This window comes from Ammospiza nelsoni, chromosome 1, assembly GCF_027579445.1.
Source record: "Ammospiza nelsoni isolate bAmmNel1 chromosome 1, bAmmNel1.pri, whole genome shotgun sequence".
NCBI lineage: Eukaryota > Metazoa > Chordata > Aves > Passeriformes > Passerellidae > Ammospiza > Ammospiza nelsoni.
The window spans coordinates 20302834-20322926 of NC_080633.1; the positions used below are offsets into that span (position 1 = coordinate 20302834).

The 20093-nt window shown below is 36.0% G+C and overlaps 1 protein-coding gene across 1 annotated transcript in view; it reads right to left on the minus strand.

Annotated features, from left to right (window-relative positions):
- The window catches only part of MALRD1 (MAM and LDL receptor class A domain containing 1), a 233828-nt gene that overhangs the window by 168483 nt on the left and 45252 nt on the right, over nucleotides 1-20093 (minus strand). The window contains exons 15-18 of the mRNA XM_059477538.1: nucleotides 8880-9032; nucleotides 8623-8728; nucleotides 6970-7337; nucleotides 5122-5534 (exon numbers count right to left, since the gene is read on the minus strand). Of these exons, the coding sequence (XP_059333521.1) occupies nucleotides 5122-5534; nucleotides 6970-7337; nucleotides 8623-8728; nucleotides 8880-9032 (1040 nt within the window). The remainder of the gene's footprint in view (nucleotides 1-5121; nucleotides 5535-6969; nucleotides 7338-8622; nucleotides 8729-8879; nucleotides 9033-20093) is intronic.

The window sequence follows — 20093 nt, forward strand, 5'->3', positions numbered from 1 at the left end:
CATAAATCATTCCTTACTTCATCTGGGGACAACGCAAATACAATACAGGCCATCCTAAAATATTATTTCCTGTTGCTTGGATTGTGTTACATTATGATTTCATAGAATACCTCTCTTGTCTCTATTCAGAGGAATCACTGATGATCTTTCTCTATGAAGCTTTTTAAACACTGTTGGTTAGATGTTTCTCTGCTAAATCTCAAGCAACTCTCTTTCTGAAAGGAACACAGTTTAACCAAGTTCTCTAAAAAGGGTCAAACATTTTCAATTTTTTTTCCCAGTTTAATGTTCCAAAAATAAGGGTAAATACACAATTACTTTGATTTGTTTTCTTTTTTCCTGTGCTTTCCACACTAGGAAATAATACTACTCCTTGGGACAATAAAGAGTAATGCACACTCTTCCAGAGAAGTTGCAGGCAAAGAAGTTTGGTTAAGTTTGATTAGCTACATGCTCTGGAATTCACCAGTATAAGTCCAGAATTTTAACCTGATGCTTATCAATTAATGACTAGAGAGCACTGAAAAATTCACACAAGTCTACAAAACTATCATTGTTACAATATTAATTAAAGAATATTAAAATATTCTCTCTGAGGGACTGTAAAATTGAATACAAGATCTAAAATTTTTAATTTCCATAGTTCTAAAGCTCGTCATGTAGGAAATGAAATTGTATTTATTCTTACATAAAAGATAATATACCTAACAAAGAAGACTAGTGAGTCATTATCTTGTCCTAAATTGGCAAAAAGTGTATTTAGTTTACTATAAGTCCCCCTCTACTATTCATTTATGAAATATAATTATCACCACTAGAAATGCATGAAAGAAAAACTCTACATTCTGGAACCTCAAAAATTGCCACAGTGGACACTATTGTTTGAAGCAGAACCCCAAACCACTATAAAAATAGCTTTTAAACTGGAATTACACCAAAAATTCCGTTTACCTTTAGAATTCTGAGTTTTTCATTACAGAAATGGCTGGTGGGGTGAGGGTGTTGATGAATCCTCCCTTTCCTCAGAAAAGTAATTGCAAGAACCAGCAAGAATGGCAGAAATAACTGAAGGGTGACTTTTGTGACGCCATTTCACTTACTACAGAGCAGATCATCAGAACCCCCAAAGAACAGCTGCTATCTCATCTCACTGAGGAGTGAAAGGGAAGAGTAGAGGGTGAAAAAGCAGAACAGCCTATGTGACGTATCCCAACCAGCTTCGTACCCTACGTACGACTTTCAGCACTTCTGTCTCTCCTGACAGGATGAATGGCAAGAGCCTGGATGTAAAAGATGTATGCTCACTACATATGTAGTTGACATGAAACTGATATCTCACTCATAATAAAAACATAATACAAGTACCCACATATATAAAAATAAAAGCACAACAGATAAAAAGAACAGTTGGAGAAATAATGTTGTTTTATATTTGTGTTCACAGGACATAGTCCTATTCTATATTCATAGAAACTGCATCATTCTAATTTTCAATCAATATTCCATTATTTTCTAAGCCAATACTTAATTGATAAAAAGATTAAAATTATTATAGTGTATTTTTTGTTTACTTTTCTTAACCACTTGTAAAATAGGAAATTGTCAAATGCATTTTATATCTACTTAATTGCAACATTATTTATTTTTTTGCAATTATTTATTTTCTTCTGATATTGGTCCTTATTTTTCACACTTAAATGAAGAAACTTTTATATTTGAAGGGACAAGTAAGGTTTTATATATGATACTTAGAATACTAAATTTTCTAGTAATGAAATCAAATATAGCAGTGATAGTTAACCATGAACTTAAAAATTGTACTTGCATTTTTAAATTTCATAAGAGCCAATGAAGAAAAACGCAAAACTGACCTTTATAAAATCATCACAAAATGATGATAGACTCCCTAATGTACTACTTTGCAGTATCAAAGATGTATAACCATCTTTGTTTACAGAGATAAATATATAATCTGCATGAGCAAAAAGGGAACAACTGTATCGGGATAAAGATAATGATTCTTTTTTTAATATGTTCTGCAATATAGCAAAGTTGCCCTAGGTCTCTTAAGACAGACATGATAGGTATGTGATTTCTATCATGACAAAAAGGACACTACAGTGCCCAAAAGAATTGAGATATAGAGTTTTGCCATTTTTCACATATCATCATTTCCTTTTCTGTATCATCAGAAATATGAAAAAATAGAGCAAGCTAAGAGAGTAAAATTTTTTAAGATGTTAAAATAGAATCTTTGCTCAACTTCTTCTGAGCAAAAACTATTTCAGATATGATTATTCCAAAGAAGATAAAAGCAAACACTATTCATCATCAATATGAGTAGGCTATCATAGACAGAATTTTGTTTTACTACCGTTTCAAGCATTTATCTAAAGAAAAGACATGTAAGTAAACTTCTCAGGATTAAAATAAATGCAGAACAAGTAAAGAGACAAGAACACTCGACAGTGGGGGTTTTTTTCATGCTGAAACAAGTATCCTGTAGAATTAAAAGGAATAGTTTATAAGAAATTCATTTTAACTTGAATTTTTCCAATTAAAAATTTTGTATAACTTCTTGCAGATAATATCATTTGCAGAGGAAGAGAAACTCTAGATCAATAAAGCTGCAAAAATTTTATAAGCATGTGTATTTGGAACTTTTTTTAATACTTGTCAATAGTAGTAGTTGACAGAGGTGCTTAATTTTGTCTTAGAAAACTGCATTCCTTTTGTTTAAATAGTTTAGCTCTGAATTTACCTTTTCCTCCTCTAGCTACTCCCATTGTTCTCAATGGTGTCACATTTAACACTTTGGTGTAAAACATCTGATGGAATAGCAACAAATGTCACCATGGTTTAATGGTGACAGCCAGAACAAAGCTTTCTTGACAAAATTAACATTCTGAGGCTTATTGGGATTGGGAGTGAGCCAAGGGACTTTGCTCTTGCCTTTGGGTTTCTGCCAGGGCATTCAATTAAAGGGCCTAGAGTTTCATACCTATAGAGTTCAAAACTTTCAAAAAAGAATTTGACTTTCAAGAGGGCCTCAAATGCCTTTTTTTGCTGCTTTGAATTTTTGGCTGACAGTTCCTCCTTTTCCTAGGAGTTGGCACAATTGTTCATATACTCCCAAAGCTGGCTTCTCATGCTTAGCAAATAAACTGAAAATGCGAATTGGAGGGATTTATTATTTATAGTGATTATTTCTCTTACTGGGGTCAACGAACGATCTACTTACATAGGTAGGAAAGAGGAAGAGGACACATCTCAGATGTATGGTTATCTCACACATTTAGAAGAGAAAATACAAAATGAAGGTCTGACTGACAAATACTTGGACGATCTTTGGTCCTAGAGTCTAATATTTTCTATTCACTAGGAATCTCTGAAAATCCTCTAAGAGCTGACAAGGTGCTCTGGTTAGAGACAGAAGATTATGAAGCCAAGATTTGTATTTTGTCCAGAAAATTATTTAAAAGTTCTATCTTTATTTAGACTAGTTAGTTTTTAGACTTTCATGAAAAAAAATCCATTCTCAAGTGAATCTAAACACTTCATTTGAAGCATTGAGGTGACCTGTAAGACTTTAAGCATGTGGTGTGAAAGCAGTGAAACCCTAAATTTATGGGATATTGGGAACAGAGTATAGTAAATATAGAAGGTACAGCTTTAATACTGTTACACAGCCTAGAGACAGCCTAAAACCAACTGAGAGGCAGTTCTAGTGCACATCTCAGTAGAAATACTTAAAATATAGTGTATTTAAATACTATACACTTAAAAGAAAGTTTGGAAAGAGAAAGACAGATTGGAAAGCAATCAGCACTTGGCAACACAGTAGAAACAGAGCACAACTTGCTCTCTTCAAAACTCCTGAGTTCTGAAGTGCTGTAGGTTGTGACACAGCAAACTCCATTATAAGATACACAATACACAATGAATATCAGATCTTGATCTCTTTCTTCAGAAGAATCAAACTTATACCTCACACCCCTCAAAAATGACTATGAGAAATCAAAATAGATCAAAATAATATCTTTGAAATTCCCTGCACAGAACTATGAAAGTATAACAGAAAACCTTATAACAATAACATGTGAAAAACATTTCCATTACTGAGTAGACCTTCCTAACTCTCAGGAGGTCAAATACAGGACAGGAAGGTTTATAGCTCTTCAGATAAACCACTAAACAGGGAAGGGGAAAGGGGGAAAGGGAAGGGGAAGAATCTATGATAGCATTATGTTTATATGCCTTTATATTTTTACAAAAGATCTTGACAGAAAATGAACACACTCCTTCCATGTGCCTCTTTGCATCCACAGTATTATTAATGCCTTTTCCTCCAAAGAGGATAGAATTTCTCTTTACTTAAAACTAGTGTTTGGGAAATAATAATGAACAATCTAAAGAAAAAAATGCACTGTATCAGATTTAAAAGGAAGGTGGAAGAAGTTTCTTTTTTATAATATGGCGTGGGAGGAAAGGAGAATGGTAATTTTAGGACCAGTTGACAATCGAGTGGACCAATGTCTCCTCTAATAACCCTGCAGAATATCCCAACTGGAATGAAAAGACCGCACATAGTTAAATAATATATACAATATTTAAAAGAGGAAAATATAAGTAAAGATTCATAGCTGTAACTTATTTTAATCATATATTTCTCTAAGAAATTTTTGACTCTTAGTCTAACCTGGCAGCCAAACATTTTGTATTGATGTAATTTCAGGTATTATATAATTAAAAATTAATTTGTAGCTCTTTCAAAGTTAGGCGAAGCAGAGGATATTTTTTTGAACAGAATTAATGAATCAAACTATTTTGTAGTAGATTTGGATAAGATTTTTTTCACCAAATCCTTGGGAAAAAAAACTAGTATTCATTTTAAAAACACATATTCAAAATATTAAAATTAAGTGGTTTAAAGTGGGAAAAGTCACTATAACCACAAGAACAAAAATATTTTACATATTTCCTCAAAAAACCCTACAAACATATTTTGAAGCAAAAGTGATCAAACAGTTACAAATAGCTTTGAGATTGTGCAGTTATTTATATACTCTCAGTGCTTTATGATGCAGGAAATAAACACTTCAAAACTTAGAAGGATCATACCTGAAATGGCTTAGAACTGCTGATGAAGAGTGTCTGTCTGATCCATCTGTTTTCTTGATTTCCAAACTTGTACCACAAGAGCCATCCCTTAGCATTGCTCACAGTTCTTTGGAAGACTGACAGCTTATAAACTTCTTTTCCAAACATATGATAATGGAAGCGGAAAGCACAGGTTCCATGGGCAGAAGGGTTGAAGAGAGGGCTGAGCAGAACTGCTTTATCCTGGAACTGGCGTGGCTCAGAGGACTCCAGGTACAGGTAGTGTCCTCTGGCTGTGCCTGTCGTGTGATCCTTCAGGGGGCCTGTGTTGACTGTGGGCGTTGGACCCTGTATTCTGATCCAGTCAAAGTCATCCTCTGCATCCTGCTCCCAATTGCACAGCCCATTTTCAAAGTCACACTGAAGGTCAGGGTCTGAAATGTAAAGAGAACAGACCGTCAAAAATAAAAGAGCAGTATCAAAAGGGGATGGGGGTTTAATATTTTTTTCTTATCCTTGCAAATATTTATTTCCAATTTATACCTGTCAAATTGTACTTAATTTATTGAATAAACATAACTGTGAGTAAAAGTATCCATGTTATTAATTTTATGTATTATTAAAATTAAAGACTGTAAACTTCTTTAACTGAAAGTGAACAGATCAGAGTTAAAATTGAGGTTAATTCAATGAAATAAACCACACCATACTGTCTTGTATGTACGCGTGATAAATGATCTAATGTATTTTTGCTTGGCAGATGTAGTCCTAAAAACACATTGGGGTTTAGATCTTTATTATCCTCAATAATATAAACATGATAATTTTACCAAGGCTAAATCAAAGACTTTATAACACAACTGCATTTTTTTATTTGACACCAAGGTAAAATGTATTGATTACCTCTAATCTAAATAAAAAAATGTGTCAGAGGTGGTGAACTTGCATTCCAACTTTGTATCTGCTTTTAATAAGCAGTAACTGACATTATAGCATTTTTTAAAAAATAAAGTTGTTTCATTTAATGGTGTTTAAAACTGCAACTAAAACCTCATCACAGACCTCAAAATGGGTTATAAATAAGCTAGGCATTTCTGCCAAGTAGAAAAACCAAGATAAGCTGGAAAGCCTTCACTTTCTTTTAAATTTACAGCAGTTTTAGGTTGATATTCAGCAATTATTGCTGCAGACTGATATCACCTCAAGCATGTAAGGTGCCCCCCATTCTCAAACTGATTGTGATTTGCATAATTCAGTTACCTCAGGAAGTGATAAAGCAAATGCTAGTTAATTTTATTTTATATTAATGTTCTTGAGTTCTTAAAATTGATGAATGCATGCTTCAGGGGAAAAACCATCAACAGCACCCTTCAGCACTCAAGGTGAATGTCAAAAATGGGAACGACTCATAGCCTCCCTCAGTACTTTCAAGTGCTTCCTTTGAAGGGGGCAAACAGGTTCAGCATGACTCCCATCTTTAGTATAGATGTTTAATTTTTTTTTGATAGAAAGAGTGTAGGTCCTAAGAAGAGGTAGGACACTCCTCTCAGCCCATCAGTACGTCAATACTTGTGTCAGTAAAATCAAAGATGGCATCTTGACTTTACATCCTCCCTTTTAAAACAAACTTGTGATGAATGTTCATGTTTTACACAAGATTAAGAAATAGAGTGGTTTTGGATAAAGGAGAGAGAATTCCATTTACCCCCAGTTTAACTTACCATATGCATTTAAGATTAAAATTATCATTCTGGTCTATGTCTATGTCTATGTTACTGTCTTTAGCAATTCTGTGCTCTTTCAGCCCAGGGGTGAATTGGGAGGTCAACATTTGTGTGGTCTTAGTAAGCAATAGTGGAGAGTACTCACCACAGCCCTCTTCATCTGATCCATCCCCACAGTCATCGACAAGATCACAGACCAACAAACTGTCAATACAAGCTTTTGTGTCTCTGCACCAGAAGTGATTTGGACCTTCACAACTTAATGCTGGAGGCGGGAGAGCACAGTTTTCAAATCTAATATCATCAATCGCTGAGACGCCCTCATAAACACCCAGACTGATTTTATCAAGAGAAAATTGGAAAGGATGTGGAAGGCGTCCAAGCTGAATGACTGCCTTCAGCCACTGATTTCCCTCGCTGTAGTATGTCCTCCAAAGGACTGTAGGCTTTTTCAGCCCATCTACAAGCAATCGCAGCTCTGCTGCCCCAACTGACTCTCTGTAATTGTAATACCTAAAATGATAAAAATAAAAATGTTAAGTGGGAAAATGATGAAAATGTCACAATGACCTCCATTGTTTTTGTTGTATCTCTGTGATATATAGGAAGTCCACAGGGCCTGTAAGCCAATCCATTTTCTGAATGATGGTAGGATAGGCTGCTATATCAGTCTAGGCCTGGTCTCAAGAATTGAATATTTTGAGAGAAGAAGCATACTTCATTAAATTGAAACCCACAACTGAAGAGTCAGTCACATTTGCTTTTATATTCAGCAACAAACGCTGCTCACTCAGATGCATAATTTCTTTTTATAAATTTAATTCAGTATATGATTATAAAGTTTCAAGAAGGAAAAACACAATACCTATTGAATGCATAAGTATGCCCTCTATCTACGTTAGTTTTTGTTAACATACTGCATTCTAAGCCTTCAGCATTTAAAACTGACAAATACTTAGGTTGACAATTGTACAACAAAACTGGGAGCAGAAGCACATATACAACCAACAACTTGTAATACCCAACTTCAAGACATGAATCTTGGATAAAAAGACAGTTCCACTTCCTATGGCAGATGTATTTGACATCACTGAGATAAACTGCACTTAATTGTTATTAAGGTCAGGCCAAACCTTTATTTAAACAGTGACACCAGTTTGGCCTTCGTAAACAAATTATCAAAGCTATATTTTTTCTGTCTATCTTTGACAAGTCTGCACAAAGACTGAGACAAGACAATTACTGAAAATGTTTCCTTGGGTTTGATTGTTGATTTTAGTTGTGGGGTTTTGTTGGTTTGGTTTGGTTTTTTCTGTGTATATGAAAAAATAAGTGGAAGCAAAGACGCAGTTCTCACACTGGAACTTCTACTTAATAATAATAATTTGGATAATCTAATTTTGAATACTCAAGGTGACTCAAGAACCTATTAGATTTTTCACAATGTCTTTCTTTTCTTAAAAAAAAAAAATCACATTTTCAAATTATTTACCAAAGAACAAAGAATTAACCAAAGAATTGTTAGCAAAAGGACTGTGGTATTTGCCCATGTATATACAGGCACAATCCTTTACTATAACTTTGCTCAGAGCCTGACGATGTCACGTCCTGTTTCACTTTTCTGCAAGTGTTTCATCTCACATCTGTATTGTTCACAATGAAGACTATATGCTGACAGAATAAAATGAAATAAATGCTTCAGAGAAAGATTTATCTATTTCAAACTATAACCTCAATTTCAGTCCAAGAGAAGCAATGTGAGATAATCCAGGAATTTTAAATGTAAAGTATTTCATACCAAAAGGACAGTGTGCAATTTGATCCTGTTTGCCTGAATTTTGGGCTTCGTAGCCGAGCTATTTGTGAAATACTGTTGCTGGTCTTCAGAATGAACATAAAATGACCTGTTAAAATAAAACAAAAAAGCAACTTTTCAGCTCAAGAAATAAAGGGTTTATAAAGGTTTTTACAGCATTCATGGCCATCACTTAAAATCTGGCTATGAAGCAGGTTTATCTATTCCACTTCTCTGTTTCTAGGCCTGGCTTGTCTTACCTTCAGATTTGTTATAGGTGTGATCCCGTGGAGGAGCTTGCTTCTGATATGCAGGTGGAAGAGCATCGCTGGAGCTTCTTACCCAGTCAAATTCATCTGCATCTATAGCTTCAAACCAGCCACAGCTCTCTTTTTCGAAGTCACACACAGCAGCTGGAGTAAGGAAAGAGACATTTCATTTCTATATACAACATTACAAAAAAAGCTTTGCAGTATGAAAAGTAAATAAAATGTTTCGAATATGTCGTGAATATTCTAGAAGTAAGTCTAGGAAAGGGGTGTGGAGAGGCAGAGTTGCTTTGTACCAGACGTGAGGAACTTGCTTAGCAACATCTGAGTAAAAGAGCAGCCGCAGAGGAGCAGCCAAGCCATGGCCATGTGCTCTGTTCTCAGTGAAACACATCCTTCTCTCCTGGGGGGCTCCAGCCAAAGCACTCAGAGCAGGCAAGGAGGTGCTGAAAACAAACCTCACAGTCCTCCTGGTATGGAGCAAGAGCACTGGGCACACAAAGCAGCCACAAAACTTCTGCAAGATCTGTTTTGTTGCGGGAGGCAGAAATTAAATCCCTCTTTTCCTAAATGCCAGCAACTATGTTAATGATAACAAAATCCTCCCTCTGTTCATAACTGGAATGGAGTTAAATATCAGGCATGAGTGAGAAACTATGATATTGGTAATCTCTGCAACACAAACTACTGAAGTGAAAAATATCTAGAAAGCATATTCAGTTGCATTCTTCAATTCTTCAATTTAAAAAGCAGTGATATTTTAGAAAATTTATATATTACAAATACAGGGGGAAAAAAGAGTGTCATTTATGAATGAATGTAAATAAACACAGGATCATGGAGTGGTCTGGGTTGGAAGGGACCTTGAAGATCTTTTAGTTCCACCCCCTTGCCATAGGCAGGGACAGCTCCCCCCAGACCAGGCTGCCCAGAGCCCCATCCAGCCTGACCTGGAACACCTCCAGCTGTTCACAGCTTTTCTGGGCAACCTGTTCCAGTGACTCACAACTCCCTCAGTAAGGAATTCCTTTTCATCAGTTTTTTCTCTCTGGTATTTTATAAAAATTTTCATTAAATCACAAAATTATATTTTTTTTTGTTCCTGCAAATATAACAGGCTTTAAAGGGAAAATATTAAGGGAATTAAAGACTTTAAGAAATAATTTATTAATCATATACATAGAATAAATAAAGCAAATATTCAGGCATGACTGTCAGAATTATTTTATAATTCTTATCACAGCTTTCAGTCATCATATTATGCTATGGCATAGTATGGTATCTAAAATATGCACATATCAGAATCATATGAAGTCCCCTGAAGAATAAGATTACGTTAGTGTTTAGTTATGGAAAGTATGGGAGGTTTTTTCCATTTGTTGTGTTTGATTTTGTTTGTTTTCCTCTTTAGAAACTATGTTACACTGGTTATACATATTTTTTAGAAATAATGAAAAATTACTAATGAGGCATATTAGTAATATTGATAGCTATATCTTCTAAAAAGAAAAGGGTTTTTGAATTATTGACAGTTAAAAGTCCACAGTTAGCTTAAAAAACAATCTACAAATATGGAAGAACAAATAATGTTTAAGAGATCCAATAAAATATATGTTTTCTCTGCATATAGTGTATGTGGGACAGAAATGCCTATGATAAAATGATACAAATCAAATGTGACTAAAAAACAGAAGGAAGGAATTTTTTGACAGAAAGTTTTGATAGAATAAAATGAAGACAAAATATATCTGCAAATATTCAAGGACCTAAGCATGAGAGAAATTACTGAAAATTCCCAGAGAGAATATCATGAGAAAGGAATATGGACAGCTATTTTTGATTTGCTTTTTACTCAGTTGAAGAAACCATCACATATTCCCAGGAGAACAGCCACAAAGTATATGACAGACCTTGGACACAGATGGTTACACCAAATGAGGCAAATAAACAAGATAAAACTGTTAAGTCTGAGCCCAGACTTCTTGCATCTGTAACTTGTAACACAGACAAAACAGAGAAGAAAGGATTCACTAGACCATTTTGCTTAAGCATGGATAAGTACAGTGAGATAAAATAACCCTGAAACCTTCAACTAAATCTCAAACCAGCTATTTAACACCTGGGGAAAATACTAGAATACAGAAAGCTGGTAGAGCCTGGGTGAAATGCACTTGGATCTTGATGCTTGATAACACTTCAATTATCTAATTGTCTTGTCCCATAACTTCTTTGACTGGCAGTTTAATTTCAGACAGATTATTCAGAAAAAAAGTCTCTTGATTGGGTACTTTTGTTCTTTCTCTCACAGTGAACGCCACAGTCTAATCTGCCTTCTCTCTTAAGACTTTTGGTTTAGCTTTTCTCCTATTTGCTCCTATTTGCTTTTCTTCCTTTTTTTTTTTTGTTCTCACATACTGTGTATATACTCTAATCTCACATGAGCCTATGCACTCTGCCAGGCTGACTGCTCTTCATATGCTGATGAATTTATTGCTAGTGTTTCTTAAACTTGTTTTGTCATCCTTATTATGTTTTTACATTTAACCTACCAAAATTTGTCATCTTTTCCATATTTTTAAACTAGAAAATACTTCAACCATTTGTTTGATGCTGTTTAACCCCTAGTGGCATCCAAATGCATGAATACATTTTTCTTTGCTGCCCCTTTCACCACCGTTTCTAACAAGCTTCCTCCCTAGTCAAGATGGAATCAGAGAGCCCGTGAGCATCACATTTCAGCATGATTGGCTTTTGTGGATGCTTTGAGCAAGCTGCCTTTACACCTTCAACATGTTCAGTGTCCTCTGAGCTGACTTGTTACCACAAAACACTGATTTCTTTCTGATTTTGGGGTCTTATGCAGAGTACTTTTCCTGTTTCGAGAAGTTTTATTCTAAGGCCTTCACAAATCAGATGTGCAGTTTCTCTGTTAGCTGAGTGATGCCTAACACGAACTTAATAAACAGTCTTGCTCACAACAGTATTTTAAAAACAATTGTTTAAGATATTAGCATTTCTTAAAGAATGGAAGTTCATAAATCTCTACAACCCCCAAAATCTCTACTTGTCTTTCAGCCCATGTAAGTTTATACAGAATGAATCATAAATAAAAAATGCAGATGAAGAGATAACATCATCATTTCTGGCGTATATTATCTTCCTTTATTTAAAAATGTTTCTAAACCTTCAAATATCCCAATAAACTTTAAAATAATTTTCAAACAGTAATTATAAGATAAACTTAGGAATTTATTGCAAATTGACAAAATTTGCAATAAATGGCAAAAATATAATTATCATCAGTTCTCAGAACCAGTTTAACTCTGGACACAGTCATCTTAGACAATTATAACTCTCTTTATAGTACAAGGACACCTGCCTTCCCATTTTTATGTTTTCTATCCCAGCTACTATTTACTAATTCCATTATATACACTCTATCAAACAACACCATAATTTGCTGATGCTGTGGCCTAATTTCTACAGTGACAAACTGAATAGAGAACAGTTAAAAAAATAATGGCAAAAGTTCATCAGCAAGAAGCACTGCTAACTGAACAAACAAACAAAGAAACAAAAGACAAAAAGCAAGTCACTACTTGAAGATCAAACATATATGATCTTTACAAAATCCAAGGCAAAGCTCCCCTTCCCTCAATTTTCACCTCCAAATATTAATTGCTACTATTTTGAAAAAATAGAACCAAAAAATCCACACTTAAACATAAAGGTTTAAAACAAATAGATGTGGTAGTCTTCTCTACAGATGGCTAAAGGAACAAAGTACTCCAGAACATTTTCTTTTGCTAAATTTTGTTGGGAAATCCATTTCAATAGCCATGAAATTGCAATAGACTTCTTTGTGATTTCAGTCATGTGGGCTTTTTAGTACTAGACAGATATGACTTGTACATAACACAAAAGTGTACATCACTTGTGAAATGAGAAATAGCTTTGCCTGTAAGGAAGGCAAAGTATGCAGATTAAAAAGGGTTTGTTATAAATAAATCTTCTGATATCACTGTGCACCTACATTTTTAACAGCTAACTGCACTAAATATCTCCTAACTTAGCTGTAGGACTTAAAAGATTGAGATTTTTACAGAGGGAAAAAAATTCTAAAATAAATTCTATAAAACTGAAGGGAAAGTTCTTTTTACTGAACTATGCAAAAATAAGGTGCAGGGGTCACTATTCAGGTCTTCTTGTTATTCACCGTGTTTCCTCTGCCACCAAAGCCCAAAGCCCATTCAATATTTTTAACCAAAGTGCATAATTTGCTAGAAACCAAATGAGTAACTATGAAATGAGACAGGTTTTGCCCAAAAATACTATGTAGATATTTGCTGAAAGAAGTAGACAAGTAAGACTCATGACTTCTGGGTTCTATAGAAATTCTGAAAGTGTGTGTGGTCTCTGTTGGAAAAATGTCCTTGTTCTTTCCTCAATGCTCTTCTTTTCCACAGCTTATTTCCTATTTTACCTATTACACAACTTCTTCTGTGACCCCGTATTTCAGTCAAACTATCACTGAAAATCTGGAAATCCTCACTCTCTTACCTCATTTCCCAAAACAGCTCCCTGATCCAGGTCCTCTCATGTAGTCTCAGCTGTCTGTCACTGAATAGCCAGATACTATACTGATCCTTCCCAAAATATCGCTGTTCCACATTTGTATTCTTCATTCTCATTCTCTCCTTGTTTTATTCTCTCTTACCAGACATTTAGTCTTCCATTATTTTTCTCTCTCCTGACACTGATCAGCTGCTCCCAGTTTTCCCCCCAGAGCAGCCAAGGTCCCTCCTGCCCTGGCTTCCTCCAGCCCCTGGTATCTTCTCTCCTACACCAGCAAGCTCAAGCAATGCAGCCTTTGCAGCCCATTTCTTATCCACTGTCAAAGGTATTTTCCTTCCTCTGTTGATGGGATTTCAGTCCCATTCCTTCTCCATTTAACTTTCATGAGCTGATTCTTATGCAGTTATCTAGGCACTTCCAGTATTAGGTACCTTCTCTAATTTACAACCTGCAATCTTTTCACTCCTTGAACTTAAGCCCATCTCTCTGATCTGGCTGCTGTTTCACCTTTAAGAATTACTGATTTGCCTGGCAGAAATAGAGTAGCAAGCATATGAGACAGACATTTTAGTATGCAAGATTTGACTCTAAAAATGAGATTTAGGAAGAGTTACTGTATAATTAGAGCAGAAGTGGGAAATATACGGAATGTTTCTTATAACACTGAGAAGATTTTTATTACTCATATGAAGGAAACCATTAGAAACCAAATAATATTTCTCTTTAAACAATTATACCACTAAAGTAGGTTTTAAGAACCAATAAGTGCATCCTTCTCTTTACTTGCCTTCTAACTCAAAGTAAGGTACATAAAACTGTGTACAAACGTATAGATTATGTCCAGTTTATGAATTACTTCATTTAAGGCTAGCCTTAGCATGCTTGTGGTGCCCTAAATTGTACACCATAGAATAATAACTATTAAATGCATCTTTCATTTAGACATAAACACAAAACAATGCCATGCGTCTGTGTGCTGGTTTGGGCTGAGGTGTAGTTAATTTTCTTCACAGTAGCTGATAAAGGGCTATATTTTGGATTTGTGCTGGATACTGTGTGGATTATTCAGGGATATTTTAATTATTGCTGAGCAATGTTTACATGGAGCCAAGGCCTCTCCTGCTCCTCACACTGACCCACCAGCAAGGGAGGGAATGCACAAAAAGCTGTGAGGAGACACATCCAGGAAGGCTGATCCCAACTGAACAAAGAGATAGCCTACATCCTGTGGTGTCACGCTCAGGACACGCTCAGGGGAGATGCTCCAAGTGATGATGTTGATCTTCCCAAGTCACCATAATGTGTAACGGGGCCCTGCTTCCCTGGGGATGGCTGAACACCTGCCTGCCCACAGGATGAATGAAATCCTTGTTCTGCTTTGCTTGTGTGCATGGCTTTTGCTTTCCCTATTAAACTGTCTTTATCTTGACCCATGAGTTTTCTCACCTTTACTCATCTGATTCTCTCTCCCATCCCACCAGGGGAGTGTCAGCAGCTCTGTGGGGCTGAGCTGGGGGTCAGATGTGACAGTCTTTTCTGGCACGTGTGGCTTGATGGGTTTGAGATAATAAAAAGTGTGATTGAAATGTGTTGGATCAAATTTATAGCTTGTATTGATGTTTTGATATTAATTGGCACATTCCTGTGCTCGCCATGGGGCCTGCTTTCCTGACTGTTCATTAGAGCCTGGGGCTCACCATTGGCTGCTTCTGCTTTCTCTGCTTGCTGACTGCTTATCTCCTTACTCTGCTGTGCCTGGAGAATTTTGATAAGAACACAGGTGATGAGCCTGCTGGCACATGGCCAGGTCACTGCTGCTGCAGGGACTCCAGTGTGGACTCGAGTCAAGGGGACCGTGACCTGCGGGTGAGGCCACGTGGGACTGGGACTCCCTGGGGTGTTTGTGGCTGAGAACAGCCCATGCCAGAGCACATACATCTTGTGGCCATGGTTATGTCTGTGTGGCAGCAGGTGTAACTCTGAAGGGTAAGTCCATGCTGGAGAAAGTACACTTCAAAGGATCTATGGCTGTGGGTGAGCCAGTGCTGCAGCAGGTATGCCTCAATACATCAGTGACTGTGCAGGAGGTCAGGACCTCAAAGCATGTGACCATGGATAAACCTCTAAAAATATGCTATATTTCATATAAATATAAATTATTTCTTATTTATTTTATATAGAAACCCATATAATTATTTCTGATAATCCACACCATAAGTAGACAGAAAAAACCCAAAACCGAACAGACACATAAGACAGAGCATAAGGGAGAAATTAGCAAAGGGCAGACAGAATATCAAGAATACATTTATGTTAACAGATTGCTTTTCAACCTGATCTTATTCTTATTCCATCAACATAATTCTTAGGGTGCAAAAGTGAGCATTTAGACTACACCAAATGCATAGGATGTAGACCACAGAGGTCATGCTGCGCATCCATCTTCCAGAGCACAAGCACACAATGTAATAGGTGTGTTAGGTCACTGATGTAAATCTGCTGTTTGAAAAAGGCTGTCCCATTTCTCCTCTGCTTTAATGCGTGAAAGTCAAGTATAAAAAGTATAAAAGCTTTATGGCCATAGTAAATTCTTCATCTGTAGAAGAAAAGCTGTGATCTAATAGTCAGGGGTAGCAGCACTCGGGAGAGAAAATATTTTGTCAGTCCCAGAAGGGGTAATATTCGACTGAATTCTTTCAGGCCTGACAGAAAAAAAAGGTACTAATTTCAGTGGAAGTGAAAATTAAGAGATATCTCAAGGATTGATATTGAGAGTTAAAAAAAATTGTATGGAGACCTGGCTTATTCAGTGGGTGTAGTGGACCCGAGCATCTAACTCAAACATCTTGCTGGAATTTAAGATTAAAAGATTTAAACGGAACATTTTTTGAAAGACATTTTAAGCCCATGTAATATCCTTGCCTGGTTCTCATACAAAGAGAAAAACATTAACAAGGTCAAGGTGCATGTAGTCACTATTAGATGGAACACCATGGGAAAAAATCTTAATATTGATGAAAACAACAATGTGGTTGGAAGAAGTGAATAAAAATCTGTGCTTAGCCAAGTTCAGAAATAAGGAAAATTGAGAAATATTAAATGCTTGCAGCCAAGAGTAGGAACATGCAAAGAAAATATAGAAAATAACAATGCACTACATAAGCAGGAAGATGATGAAATAGTATTTGAAAAGAATCATAAGAGCTATTTGAGTGCTGCAGACTACCAGATTAATGTGCTGAAAGGCAAGTTTATTGCTTGGAAACAGTCAACTTGCCAAACTGCTTGCAGTGTCCTTTGTGTACCTACATTCTGCTTCCCACATTACAAGCTGTACTGCTAGCACACATTGAGCCAGCTCAGCAGTAACAATGATTTATAAGTCAGCAATATACTTAGAGCAAAGATCACCATAAATATAATGGTTCCAAAGTTTAACCTTTAGCATGGCATTGTTAATGTATTGTCTTGACAAATGCAACTTGGGTATAATAAAAGAGTCTTCAGTCATATAATGAGAGGAAAAAGAAAAAAATCAGTTGCCATACAGGCTACTTGTAATTAAGGCTGGTCTAGGAACACCTAGCTGGACATTTGTCTTCAACCAAAGGTACAATGTTGAAATGGAAACAAAGGCTGAATAGTTAAAAGGAAATATAAATGGCCACAAAAACCAGATCTTAATTTTGTTGATTAAAAGCTACCACTTCACTGCTATCCCAGTGCAGTGAAAGATGCATGCAGCTAAATCTATTTAGAACATTTTTAATTAAACTATTGATTTGGAAGTGTTATTATTTTGTCAGAGAACAAATAACCCTTACCTGAATTTAAAAAGGGTAATGTGAAAAAAATCCAGACTATCATAACCCAATGCTGTAAAAGGTATGTAATCATAACTAAAGCAGAAAAAACATCAAGTGAATTAAAAATGGAGTGGTTTAATATGAATAATATGAACAGAGAAGGAGTAAATAAATAAAAACTCTTCAGAGTTGTGCCCAGTGAAATGAGAAGAAGTAACAGACACTTGTTTTACTGCAAGGTTGATCAAACACTGGGACAGGGTGTCCTGGCAGGCTGGGTAGTCTCCATTCTCGTAGGTATTTATTCACATCCCAACTCTGTCAAGCTCAGGGCATTCAGCTCTGGTGGTCCTGCTTCAAGCAGGGTGGTGTTTAACCACTAAGTAATCTTCAAATATGACTTCCAGCCTCAGCTGTGCTACAATAACATCAGAATTTTCTTTACTCTGGCCCACAAGAGGAATGATATTCTGCTTAGTGAACACTCAATGGTAATTTCTGATTTTAGCTAGGCAAACTGTTATCTACTAAAACAAAATGTAGTTTTATATGTCAAACTTCTGTATATTTTGGATAGTAGTCTTTCTAAACACTTAAAACCTTCAATATTAGTGCTCTAGCTGAAGAAGGATCAATGCTAAAATTGAAGAGAAATTGCAGAGAAGCTGTAATTATTTCATTTACCAGCTAATAGTCAAATAGATCTTTGTTTATCTGAGCAACAACTCTCAAATCTCCAAATAAAAACCATAAAATATGAACAGCGAAATTGGATTATATTAGTGCCTCTACACAAATTTATGTTTTTAGATGCATAACAGGGCATAGAAAATAATTTGAGGATCTTGTCATCAATATTTCCGTCATTTGTGTTGAATGTGCTAGAAAGCATCATGCTCTATTTTTAAAAAGAAAACTTGCATTAAATAAGGCTCATTGAAACTCTTTTCAAAAGGCATCACAAGTTCTACAGCAAAGCTGGTGGTTCAAAGCAAGAGACTCATTTTCAAAAGCGCAAAGTATAACTGTGATTTCTTATGCAAAGCAGAAAACTGAATGAATCAAAAAGACTTTTGAAGCTGCATATTAGAGACCCTGAAAGGTTTCCAAGCTCCCTGCTGACTGCACAGTGGAGAGGGATTCTGAGATGCATCACCTCCCTCTGCTTTCCCACGTGTTTGTTTCCACGCAGGGAAAGCCCAGGCATGTGGCCCTGACAGGAGTCACAGCTCAGCCAAACAGAAGACACTGACTCTGCTTAAATTGTGTCTGTGACCAGGCTCGTGGTACAGCTGTGGTACCACCGTGGCACCTTCCCATCTAAAGTATATAAAGCATACAATTTGAATGCAAATCTGTGACCATTGCATTAGAATTATAAAATAAAATACTACTTTTTAAGGACCATCTTCTACTAAATAATTAATCAAAACCTTTTATTCTGATTTTAATGCTAAGAGAGACATAGTTGCTATGGAAACTAAAAGGGCAAAAATCACAGAACAGAATCAAAGTGAAGTAACTATTTCTCGAGAGCTTTTACTTTTAATTAAATTTCAAGATTTATGAGGTCATGAAAGCATTGCAAATAGGACAAAGGAACATAGTCACAGGCGCTTAACAACATAGATTTCAAAGTTTTCACTTACGGCACATGGTTTCATCATGGTTATTTGGGCAGTCAGGCTTAAAATCACAAAATTTATCAGGCGAAATACATTGCCCATTCCCACATGAAAAAAATCCCTCTGGACAGTAAAAAGATGAAGCATTAGCATCTGCAGATTCTCTTTCCCCTTTAAAAATCAGAAAAAGATGTGTAAGTAAACCCACAAGGATATAAAATTATAAGTGCTTTTTATCTTCTTTTAATATAGCAACACGCTCAGCACAAGGAACAGATCAGCACCTATGCAGTGTACTAGGTTATATCACAGCTGATAAGAAGCACAGCTGATCTCAATGTCTGATAGCCTTAAAATAAATCACACTCTCCACAATATTCAAACTTGCATGTGAAAAGTTATCAAATACACCTTGGTGTAACAGAGCCATGCTCCTGCTCAGAGGCAGAGGCTGGTACAGATCCTTGCTTTTCCCTGGGAACCAGGTGCAGGTTTCGCACCAAACCTTTCTGCTGTAGCCATCCTCTCTCTCTGTGCTCAGGTCATAATGCAAGCTGCAAGAAGCCAAAATTGGGTGCTGCACCATTACTAGCCTGTACCTCAATTTAGACACTAGAAAAAAACCCAAATTTCAATGAATGGGGAAGAAAAAAGCCAGGGTCTACTGGTTTTTCTTCAGTAGATTTCTGGAAAGTGAGTAAGTGAGAGGAATGATGAACAGCTTTTCATATTCTTTAACTTAACTTTTTAAATGCTAATATTTCTATCCAGACAGGGATTAAAAAAACCTCCCTTATAAAGACAATATCTTTGTGATTAATGGGTAAATGAAGGAGTTGTAATGAAAATAATTGAAGCAAAAAAATGTTTCTCTAAATAGCGCAACCCCACTGTATATAGGGATCAGAGAAGCCTTAAAAACACAACACATAAGTTCTCTATTATGCCTTTAAATTTTTGGATATTAAATTCAGATACCTAATGACTATAATTTATCAACATCACCCCTGGCTGCATATGTGCCCATGCCATTTTTCAAAAGCAGCTGCTAGCATCAAGAGGACCACAACCAGCAGTCTGACAGGTTATGTTGTTTTATATTTCCATCCATTGGCTCTTCAAGACTACAGAGTGTGGATACAAAAAGGAGTTTGGTGGGCATTCATTATGTCAGATATTTAGCAGTAATGATGGGAGAA